This window comes from Corythoichthys intestinalis, chromosome 7 (assembly GCF_030265065.1).
Source record: "Corythoichthys intestinalis isolate RoL2023-P3 chromosome 7, ASM3026506v1, whole genome shotgun sequence".
Classification (NCBI taxonomy): Eukaryota; Metazoa; Chordata; class Actinopteri; order Syngnathiformes; family Syngnathidae; genus Corythoichthys; species Corythoichthys intestinalis.
In genome coordinates this window covers 44,063,066-44,075,298 of record NC_080401.1, presented here as the reverse complement: position 1 = coordinate 44,075,298, position 12,233 = coordinate 44,063,066, and the positions used below count along the sequence as shown (strand labels likewise).

At 37.1% G+C, this 12,233-nt stretch overlaps 1 protein-coding gene across 2 annotated transcripts in view; it reads left to right on the top strand.

Moving 5' to 3' along the window:
- The window catches only part of uap1 (UDP-N-acetylglucosamine pyrophosphorylase 1), a 38,935-nt gene that overhangs the window by 15,114 nt on the left and 11,588 nt on the right, over nt 1-12,233 (top strand). For both annotated transcript variants that reach the window (XM_057841490.1, XM_057841491.1), the window contains exons 6-7: nt 5,820-6,013; nt 6,092-6,232. In XM_057841490.1, coding sequence (XP_057697473.1) covers nt 5,820-6,013; nt 6,092-6,232 — 335 coding nt within the window. The remainder of the gene's footprint in view (nt 1-5,819; nt 6,014-6,091; nt 6,233-12,233) is intronic.

The window sequence follows — 12,233 nt, the reverse complement described above, 5'->3', positions numbered from 1 at the left end:
TGTGAAGCTCAGTGCTGTTTTTCTTTATGTTGATTTTGATGATTAAGGGCTGTAAATATTTTTGACTTTGACTATGTAGTCGTAGAATTTGGACACACAGGATTTTTTAACCAAATTTGTGACTAAAAATATTTCAAAATAGATTTGTACTTTGGAGGATTTGAGACATGTTGACCAATTATAAGTGCTCTTTTGACATCTTCAACACAGAGATGGGTAGTAACGCGTAATATTTACTCCGTTACATGTACTTGAGTAACTTTTTGAGAAAACATGTACTTCTAAGAATAGTTTTAGTAAGCCATATCTTTTACTTTTACTTGAGTAGATTTGTGAAGAACAAACACTACTCTTACTCCACTACTTTGAGCTACAGTGGGGAGAACAAGTATTTGATACACTGCCGATTTTGCTGGTTTTCCCACTTGCAAAGCATGTAGAGGTCTTTAATTTGTATCATAAGTTCTCTTCAACTGTGAGGGACGGAATCTAATACAAAAAAACAGAAAATCTCCACTAGAGGGCAATCATGCTCTTTGGACGAATGATGCTTCATTTCTGTAGATTTTTTTTCTATTGGAATGCAAAACAATTTTTTGTATTTATTTTTTTTTGTGTGCTAAATGTGGTTATGTAATAGGTTATACTACTGTATATTAATATCAGTTCATACAGATAACTGCTGGAAAAAAATACCACTGTATAAAAAGAAAAAAATAAATTTAACATCGTGAGAAGTTACTCACAATGTTACTAATTACTTTCGTATACTTTTCACCAAATACTTTTTTCCTTGAGTACATTTTTGGGATGACTACTTTTACTTGAGTAATATTATTTTGAAGTAATGCTACTCTTACTTGAGTAAAATTTTTGGCTACTCTACCCACCTCTGCTGAAACCTCCATCCCATTGGTTTCCATTTAGTTGATAATAAGTCGCTTAAAGCCGCTTCCTGGAGTTTTGTTCATGGTTTTCGCCACTATTACACATCAGGAAAATTGAATTCTGTTTTTTTTTCTTTTTTTCTAAGTATTAGACAAGATTCTTTCCACTGGGATTCACATTATAACAGTGTTGTCGTTCCCTTTGACAGATCAGCCCTTTTACTGTGCTTTATAGTACTTTATCCGTCAATCTTTATACTGTAGTTAACACATTTCTATGACATTCAAGAATTTTGAAGTCGTAAGACATTGCATATGCAATTTAGGAAGCACTTTGAGTTTGTAACCAGATCCCAAATTCATGACCTTTATTTCAAATAGGGAAGAACTGCACCTTCCCAATCCTGGCAGCAGATGGCAATAAATGCAAATTCTCCTGTTTCCCTATAAAAGCAAATCTTTGAAGTGTTTCCATGATTTGTACTTTAACTCATTTTCAGTACATTTGGATGGAGGGATGTTTTTGCCACATTGTAGTTCAGCCTACAATGATTCATAATTTAAGGGTAGAAAATCATGTCTACTCTGGATATCGTCCGATCCATTGTGAGTCATCGTTGCCTAACAATGACGGCGAGACCTTCTTTTCATAATCATTTAGGACTGTTTTGGCTCACAACACCACACAGACATGATGATGTATGCGCCAGAGACTTTGGGGATCTACACGCACGCACAAATAAATATTTGTTATGCAAGTGCCTAACGACAAAATAATTTTCCAGGCCAGGGGGATTCCAAATACTTTTTTTCCAGCTAAAGACACAGTGTAATTTTCCTGAATTCACACTGGCTTTATTTTTTTTATACTTGGACACCCGTCATGTGTGATTGATATGACAGTTTATCAACACATGACCATGATTCTATTGATTTTTCCCCTCATCCCATTTCTTCACAAGCTGCTACCACACTTTCTTAATGTACACGTAGTACAAAATGTAATATTGCATATCATGAAAATGATGCACGTGCAGCTGCAGCTTGGAGGTTTTGAGATCAGTACACTGCTCCTCTATTAAGTTTCCTCGGCAGTTCATGTGGCTTCCCAGCGAGCGTTGACCAAGCCCGCTCACAAACCCCCTCATCTGTACTCTGTCATTATACATCAGTGAAGTTTTTTTTTTCTCTCTCTCTCTCTCTCTTCTCACACAGAGTGGAAATATGATCTTTCTGTGGCGATTTTAACTTCATATAGAAGATGTTTTCGGCCACTTCTCGGTCTCTTAAGTGGTTTTAATATTTTTCAATGTCATAGCCTTATCGTGGAGTCATAATCTTTATACTTTGCCTGTCACAAAAAATGGACCGTTTAGTTATAATTGGAAGAGATCTGAATTTTTGCACTCATAATAACCTTCAGTAACACTAAGAACTACTGTATCTTTTGTATAACGTAATCAGATTTTTCAGTGTACGGTATAGTGCTTCATTTTCTTTACATTATGACTAGGACTGCAGCTATGGATTATTTTAGTAGTCGATTATTCTATCAACTATTTAGTTTCAATAATTGAGTTATCGGATTAGGAACATGTAATGCGTTGCAGAATAAATTTTAGGAGATGTAAAACAAAGGCTTGCTAAGATTGCACTTTCAAAAGCATTAAATGCGAGTACAAAACAAAATTCTTTCTAAAAATTTTTTCTTCAAACTACAGTATGCAGAATTGCACTTTCATTTCAAAATAAATTAAAATATCTGAGCTTCAAATGGTATGAAAGAACAGCTAGCTTAAATACTATAAAACGCAAACTTTTTTTTTTTTTTTTACAATGCTCCTAACAAATTATTCAAACACGTATTCCCACAAAAAAAACGGCTAAATATACCTATAAACTAAATTACAAATGCACAAAAAAACACTACCTCAAAAAAAACTTACCTTATTTGGTCCTAACAGGGAGCAGCTAGATTCAGCCATGTTAAATGTATTCACTGTAGCCACAAGAGGGCAGTGTATCCACCCAAATGAATAAAACTAAATGTAAATACTTTGAAAACAAACCATTACAACGCCACTCTAATTAAACGATTACTCGAAGCATCAAAATTTGATTCGAAGCTTTTTTTCTCATTAAATGGCGTACTGCAAGCAACACATCACTTTTGCTCATTAATATTCATGACGTTAGCAGTTGTTGCTAGGCAGGTCAACCTCTTGTTTGTTCCTAATAGTAAATGCATGGAACTAGTGTACGAACGAGACGTTTACTGAGCTAAACCTAAGAAGATACAAATGTTCAGTTAAAGAGATGGCTTGAGTGCCAAGGGCTGAAAAAGATGGGGAAAAAGCGCCGACCTGATCCAGAGTTAGCTTTTTTATCTACACCTTTTTCTTGTGTGCATTGCCTTACGCCACTGACAATGACATTCTCCTGTTTCAACAATCTATCCTTTACCACCATATGCCCTGTCTTTCTTATATAATATATCCTCTGGTTGTCTTACGTCTCTGACCGTTCTTGGGTGCAATGTACTTTGCTATTTTTGTGTAGCGATCGCAAATGCTACTAAGTGACAGCCAACGAACACTTTAAATTTTTTTCATTAATAACCAGGGGTGCACATAAGTGGTCCGCATGCGCGCATGCGTACCGGACGTAGACAAACGCGCTGGCCCTCAACGACTTCCATACGCTTTTGCGTACCGATGGCTGACCACCGTATTTGCGGCGGACACGAGAAAATAACTTCTCAAAATGTCAAAGAGGCAGGCCACATTGAGTAATTACTTCCGTGTTCCCCCACCCCCGTCAAAAGACAGACAGACGACAGAGACGTCACCGGAGCTACCGAAAAAATGGACTTTTGCTGAAAAGTAGGAGGTACCATGGCTAGAAGCAAATGATGCTCGCACGGAAATGCGGTACAAAATGTGCTGTGAGAATCCCAATGTCGCCGATAAGAGCAGCGCATTTTATGTAGGGTCAAAGAATTTCAGCCATCCAGACTTTGAAAAGCACGAAAAAAACAGAGAGCATGTGGCAATTAAGCAAACTATCGATGTCAAACAGGACCACGCTCGCCCTATAGACAAGTGGCGGAATAAAGGTAATGAACAGCGACATGCACTGACAAACGTGTTTTTGCTAGCATTTTACAAAGCTAAACATGCACGTTCAATAAGGTCTTATGAGGAGGACATCCCACTTTTAAAAAGGGTTGGAGTTAATGTGGGAGCCGCATAATGCCCTTTATTTTGAATTGGTGCTTTTTATTTCTTTACATTTCAAAGTAATGGCAATTTTGTTGTGCCAGTTGATGTTAATCAAGCATTAATTGTTAATATAATTAATTAAAGTTAATTGGCTCTAAGTAAAGCTTGTCATAAATTTATCGCATCAGGCGGGTTGGCTCTCAAGCTCAATGAGGACCAAGTCACATCTCCAGGTCCTCCTCTGAGAACCTGGGCAAAAAAATTATGTGCACCCCTGTTAATAACATATCTTAAGTCTGTAATTTATTTACACTTCCCCATTACTAAAGTGTTTTTTTTTTTTTTTTTTACAACAGAAAAGGTAACAGTGGCAGTCAAATACCATTTTAATTTTTTTCAGGTCATTCATTGTCAGACAAGCAGCACGGCAAAACGCCACTCTAAAAAATAAATAAAAATTAGGGCTGTCAAACGATTAAAATTTTTAATCGAGTTAATTACAGCTTAAAGATTAATTAATCGTAATCGCAATTAATCGCAATTTAAACCATTATAAAATAGGCCATATTTTTCTGTAAATTACTGTTGGAATGGAAAGATAAGACACAAGATGGATATATACATTCAACATACGGTACATAAGGACTGTATTTGTGTATTATAACAATAAATCAACAAGATGGCATTAACATTATTAACATTCTGTTAAAGCGATCCATGGATAGAAAGACTTGTAGTTCTTAAAAGAAAAATGTTAGTACAAGTTATAGAAATTGTATATTAAAACCCCTCTTAATGTTTTCGTTTAAATAAAATTTGTAAAATTTTCAATAAAAATTAAACTAGTAGCCTGCCATTGTTGATGTCAGTAATTACTTACACAATGCTCATGGGTGCTGAAGCCTATAAAATCAGTCGCACCCAAGCGGCAGCAGAGGGCGGCAAAACTCCATAAAACACAACAAGTGAGCGTTTCACTGTACTGTCATTTAAATCTGTCTGAGCGGGGCATCTGCGTTAATTGCGTCAAATATTTTAACGTGATTAATTAAAAAAATTAATTAACGCCCGTTAACACGATAGTTTTGACAGCCCTAATAAAAATATCAAAATGGCTTACCTTTTCGTCCTCTGTAGGACCATGACCCCCAACAAAATATTTACTGCATATGAAATGTGAATGGCTTCACCTTGCTGGCGTTAAACTGGTCTGTTGGACGTCCGCGCAAGTTGATCCATTCTTCACATTTTTTCCTCCGAGTTTTTGGTTTTGGAAAACGTAAGAAGAAAACATCCTTCATATGTCATAATGTCTACAGTCGTTTCTACAAGTTCCATACCAGCAGTGTTCGATCGGCATGTTCTTTTTCGAAAGATTACCGGGGAAAGCAAGCAGAAACAACATGGATTGTAAGTGAAGGCGTGTCTATAATGACCCACTTCCGCGTTTTGATGGCGACGTCACGGTCTAAAAATAGCATTCGTGCGGTATGCTATTACTCGAATTAATTGATTAATCGTTGCAGCACTAATTATGACTGCTTCATATTCTAAATTTACACATTTAATTTGCTGTCACTGACAGCTATAGGCATCAAACAGACATTACAACGATAACCCGAGTAAATATAAAATGCAGTTTTTAACTCAATCACTGCCGTTGGAGGCAATTGTATGCTGTTGACAATAAAGGTTCTCATCCTCTTTTCAGGTGGTGGAGAAAAGCAACCCCACAGAGGCCGTCGGCGTGGTGTGCAAGGTAGACGGTCTATACCAGGTAGTGGAGTACAGTGAGATCACCCTGGCGACGGCTGAGAAGCGCAGCCCTGACGGCCGCCTCATGTTCAATGCAGGCAACGTGGCCAATCACTTCTTTAGCTTCTCATTCCTCAAAGATATAGTGGAGTAAGCCCATAAAGGAACTCTTCAATCTTTATACACTTGTGGTGGTGGTGAAGTCTAATTGTTGCTCTCTCTCATCAGGAAGTACGAACCAAAGCTTGAGCACCATGTAGCTCGGAAGAAGATCCCATATGTGGATGCCCAGGGTCAACTCATCTCTCCGGACAAACCCAATGGGATTAAGATGGAAAAATTTGTTTTTGACATTTTCCAGTTTGCCAAGTAAGTTCCTTTTGAATTATGCTATGAAATGATTTTTACTGGAATCCAAGGGTGGATTTTGTGTACCAAATTGGGATCTCCGTTTACATCCATTTGCTTTTCCTCTTATCATGGGCTCTCTCTTGTGGTATGCAAAGAATCGATACAGAATGACAATTCAGATATATGTACAATAGGGGTGGGAACCTCTGAGTATCTCGTGATGCGATACTGTTGCAAAATTAGGCTTACAATAATGAGGATCTCACAATATGGCGATATAACGTTTATCGTTTCATGGGTCAGGAAATAATTCAACAATATTTTACAATAGAATAAACAAAAACAAGCTCTTTTTAGTCTTCTGCTGTGAATTGAATTGAGTTTATCACTAGTAGACGTGCAACTCATTTGAACTGGGAGAGTGGCAGCAGATGAACATTCGTCCATCCGCTGCCATCCCTCCCACTTCAAACGGATTGGACGTCTATGGCAACCAATATGTTTAATTTTGGGCATTTGATTTCATTTATCGTTGATTTTCAGTCACTTCCTGTTGTTTTTTGGTTACAAAACAGTAAGTCATCTGCAAATCTCCCCAAATGAAAGGGCAGTGACTTAAACTCATCTGGAAGTGACCTGTAAATGCCATAAAATGATCATAAAGCGACCTGTAAATGCCCCAAAAATCGGAAAGCCAGGCTGCGAATGCTCTGGTTTTGAATGAATGAACTTTCCCCCGTCCCAGTCCAAATTGGTTGGGCGTCTAGTGCAGTCAATGGCAGTCAAAATTTAGTAGCAACTTGTGTTTTGTTTTTATACAGAGACTCCTTTTTAAAACGATATATCAATTTTTGACAGAAGCATATCGTGTTAAGTTAAAACATTGTCAATTAACATAGTGCATAGTGTGCATATTGTTAGTGGTTTACAATGATATTAAATATACTAATTATGCTGTATTACCGTATTGGCCCGAATATAAGACGGTGTTTTTTGCATTGCAATAAGACTGAAAAAGGGGGGGGTCGTCTTATATTCGCGGTATAGACATTATGCCCATTCACGACGCTAGATGGAGCCAGATATCATTGAAGCGATGTTCTGTCATGACAGATCTCAGCTACTCTCAAGTTTAACCAGTTTGCATTATTTTATTGCAATGTTTTTCCTTATTCAGATTTGTTTCAAGACTGCAGTTACAGTTAGACTTCCCTTTGATGGTTAATTCAGTTATTGCAATTTTGTTGTTTTATCACAATACATAGGTTTATTTACATTTCAAAAACCAGAAGCCATTCATTTACCAATGTGATTGCACTTTAGTTTACATATTTAAATGTTAGGATATTAAGATTTGAATGAGGCAAAATAACATGCTTTTTCCCCTCAAATGTGTTGTTATAATCATTTGTTTCGGATGTACTGTAATTATTTTCTGTATAAAAATTAATTTGGTGTCCAAAGAGTCTTTTTTCAAATTTGAGTCTTGAAAAAGAGGGGGTCGTCTTATAATCAGGGCAGTCTTAGATTCGGGCCAATACGGTACTTTTATATTGGTCATGGTGGTGGTACTAAAAAAAATTAAGGAACATTACTAATGACAAAATTACTAATACTTTTGCCACTTTTATGAGTACTACTTTTAATACTAATAATTACTAATAACAAAATGTTACATTTATTCAAATCCCCTCTGCAGTAGTTTTTTTGCATCAAATTTTTAAAATCTTGTTCATAATCAGATCAAATTAAGACTTTTAATAATACTAGTACACCATAACATTTGAAATAATTTGTCGAAAATGATTGAAACCATGGATAATGCAAGTGTACATACATTTTTGACTTTGCAATATTGTGAAAATACTCATAATCATGATCATTTTTTGCCACGATTATAATAATTATTACACAATTATAATTAGTTATAGGCATAGTGGGTCAAGCGGTAATAGACAGTCGACATGCAGGAGTGTGCTGACTGAATGCTATGAGTCCATGTCTTGTATACGCAGCTGGGAACTGTCATGTTCTTGTTCTCGGTTGTTCTTTGTGACATGTTTGTGTTCTCAGTTGTTCTTTGTGACAGATTAAGGAGCACACTGTCTTTGCGATGCATTAGTGTGATGGAATATGCTGACAATTAGTGGAGAAGGGCCAGACACATGACACAAACGTGTATACATTGTCTCACTCGCCATTACCAATCTGCCGATAGATGTCCTTTTTTAAACTGATTTAATAAACTATGTCCAAATTGTCACTTGATGCATGGTGCACAAAAAATGCATGGTGCACAAAAAACACTAATCCTTTAGCCATGCCGTCTTCCCAAAACCCAGTCAGCACACAGGAGTAGGAAGACTCAACCCTCCACTAATGGTGCATGACATAAGCCCACAGCCACGCCACTACTAATAGAGCTTTACATTTCCAGTAATGATATATGAGGGAACGTGTCCAGTTCCCTTTTGAGGATGATTTGCTGCATTCAAAGTAAAGGGGCTGGGAAATTCTATTTGCTTTGACTTGGAATCTTGACAGCTATACCAAGACTGGTGGCTTTAGCAGACTCCATATGGGCGTCCCCCCCGTTCTTCACTCTGCAGCCAATAGTGCTTGTGTTTTCTTTTCTTGGCCTGAGAGAATGCTGTTAACCTCACGTGTACACCTGCACAATCTAATGACACCCCTTTTTATCAAGCCAAAGCACGTTTTCCATTAGGAATTTAATGGTATGCCATTAAACAAAAACATCTCAAAGTATAGAGTTTAATATGTGAGTGATTTAAATTACAATTCTTTTAAGACACGAGGCGTCATGACGATGATGGACTTAAAAAGGATGGACAACACCGTCATGCAAGCCAGTGAAATAGTCAAGTATTTAGTTTTCTGATGTACGAGCAGAGAAAAATGTAAGCCAGTATTTCTAGGAAGTAGCCGTCTGACATGGGGCAGAGATTTTATATTTTTTAGATAATATTTTAGCCAATCAAATGCGAGCATCCTTGATTGTGTGTTTGTGTATGAGTGTAACTGACGTCACGAAATGACTACCATAATTTTTTGACTACAGGGCACACCTAACTATAAGCCGCCACCCGCCAAATTTGACACAAAAACGGTATTTGTTCATAGATAAGCTGCATTGGACTAAAAGCCGCAGCTGTCCGCACTGTATTATGGATATTTACACCAAAAGATATTAACTGGTAACACTTTATTTGACAGTGGCATCATACGACTGTCTTAAGACCAAATGAACCACCATGAAGCTTTGAACCAAATGGCTGCAAAGCTTCAATTCTTCAAGAAGCTTCATTTGACCGTCACTGCTCCCTTGGAGGAGACGGTCACTCTCTGCTGCCACCTGCTGTCAACGCTGTTGTCATCCAACATGCCTCCTAGCATGCATTGCAGCTCTGTAGACGTAAATAGCAATCAAAATTCATGTTCTGTGCTAATTATTTCTTCAGTTACTCATCCAGTTGTTTCATTAATCACCAGCTCTGTCTGACAGTGGCGCCATAAAGCTGTCATAATACCATCATATTTATGACATGACACTGCTATAAGCATTAATGAATACTCATGACAGATGCCATTTTGTGTCATCCGGAAAATTATCTCACTTTTGAATAGATGTAAAAGATCCGAGCTGGACATAAATGGAGTTTGTGACATAATATGCCGGATGATACGTAATGATATCTGTCATAAGCGTTCATTAATGCTCATGACAGTGTCATGTCACAATTATGACGGTCTTATGGCAATCTTATGATGCCTCTGTCAAATAAAGTGCTACCTATTAACCCAAATAAATCAACAAATAAGCCGCACTGGACTATAAGCCGCAGGTTTCAAAGTGAGGGGAAAAAAGTAGCGGCTTGTAGTCCGAAAATTACTGTACATGCTTGTGAACTGTAATTTTTTTTTAAACAATGTCAACAAAATGAGTTGGCATTACTCTAAATAACAAATGACATATTAGAGTTTGAGTTATGTGTACGTAAAATCTTAAGGTAGCATGACTAATATGACGTTTTTTGTTTTGTTTTTTTACAGTGTATGTGTGTTATGCAGTGTTGTTAATAATGCCGTTATTTTTTTCAGTAGAGAGTAATCTAATTAATAACTTTTCCCATCTTTGCAACGTCGTTACTGTTACTGAGAATGTGAAGGGGCGCATGAGTGCGTTACAACAATTTGGTTGAATGAAGCGCAAGTTGTCTGATTTTGTCTCACCGGCTGCCTACAGTGGGAAGTGCAGAGCGGGAGGGGGGAGCAGGAATGGTGGTGGGGACGCCGTTGCAAACGTAATGTTGTTTGGCTAGGTGGCTTTGAGTGTTAGCATAACATTCGCATTCTCATTATTCATATTCATTCATAAATTCATTGAAAATATTGTACTGTTTTCCTACTGAGTGTGCATTATCACCACCAAATTGGCATTTTACTTGTATACGCTACAATATAATAACATGTATTCTTTAAATTACCAAAAATAGTCACTTGCACGCAACTTTTCTTGAATGACATATCCTTGAACCTTTTGTGATGTTTTTTTTTAAAATCAAAACTAGAGCAAAGGCAGGAGATTCAGACCCTCACCTGCTTATTGAAAAATATATCTATATATTTATTAGAGGTGTGACGATGCACAAGGTGGTCACGGTTAGGTGCGGGTTCAGCACAACAGGAAAAACAAAAACACCTATGTTTTTTTTTTTTTTTTTTTTTTTGGAATGAAAAAAAAAATCAGCTTAGTTCAATCAGTGAACATAAACATCTTTTATGTGAAAGATTGTTATAAAATGTATAATGTAACAACATGTAGAACATGAAAAGTAACATCAGTTACTCTTTGCGGAGTAACTAATTATTCTTACAATGAGGTAACCGGGTTACTAACTCAATTACTTTTTGGGAGAAGTACTTTGTAACGGTAACTAATTACCATAATTTCCGGACCATAAGCCGCTACTTTTTTCGTTCATTTTGAATCCTGCGGCTTATAGTCCAGTGCGGCTTATTTGTTGATTTATTTGTGTTAATAGCAACACATGCCTCTTAGCATGCATTGCAGCACTACAGATGTAAGTAACAATCAAAATTCAGCATGCATTGCAGCACTACAGTTGTAAGTAACAATAAACATGTTCTGTGCTAATTATTTATTCATTTACTGTTCCAGTTCTTTCATTAATTGCTTGTTATGGTATTTGGTAACACTTTATTTGACAGCGGCGTCATAAGACTGTCATAAGACCATCATAATTATGACATGACACTATCATGGGCATTACTGAATGCTTATGACAGATGTCATTAAGTGTCATCCAGCAAATTATGTTACCAACTTATGTCCAGCTCGGATCTTTTACATCCATTCAAAAGGGACATCATATGCCGAATAAAACTGAATGATAACTGTTAAAAGCATTCGTTAATGCTCATGACAGTGTTATGTCATAATTATGTCTAATTGTTTAATGACAGTCTTATGGCACCACTGTCAAATAAAGTGTTACCAAATACCGTAACTAGCAATTAATTAAACAACAGGAACAGTAACTGAATAAAGAATTAGCACAAAACATGAATTTTGATTGTTATATACATCTGTTGAGCTGCAATGCATGCTAGGAGGCATGTTGGACAACAACAGTGTTGACAGCAGGTGGCATAAAAGGTTGACTGTCTCCCCCAAGGGAGCAGTGATGGCCAAATGAAGCTTCTTGATGCAATGAAGCTTTGCAGCCAATTGGTTAAAAGCTTCATAGTGGTTTATTTGGTCTTCTGACCGTCATATGATGCCGCTGTTTAATGAAGTGTTACCGTTTAATATCTTTTGGTGTCAGTATCCCATAATACAGTGAGAACAGCTGCGGCTTATAGTCCAGTGCAGCTTATCTATGAACAAATGCCGTTTTCTTGTCACATTTGGTGGGTGGCGGCTTGTAGTCAGGTGCGCCTTATGCGTACTTATTGAAAAGTAAGATTAACAACAGTG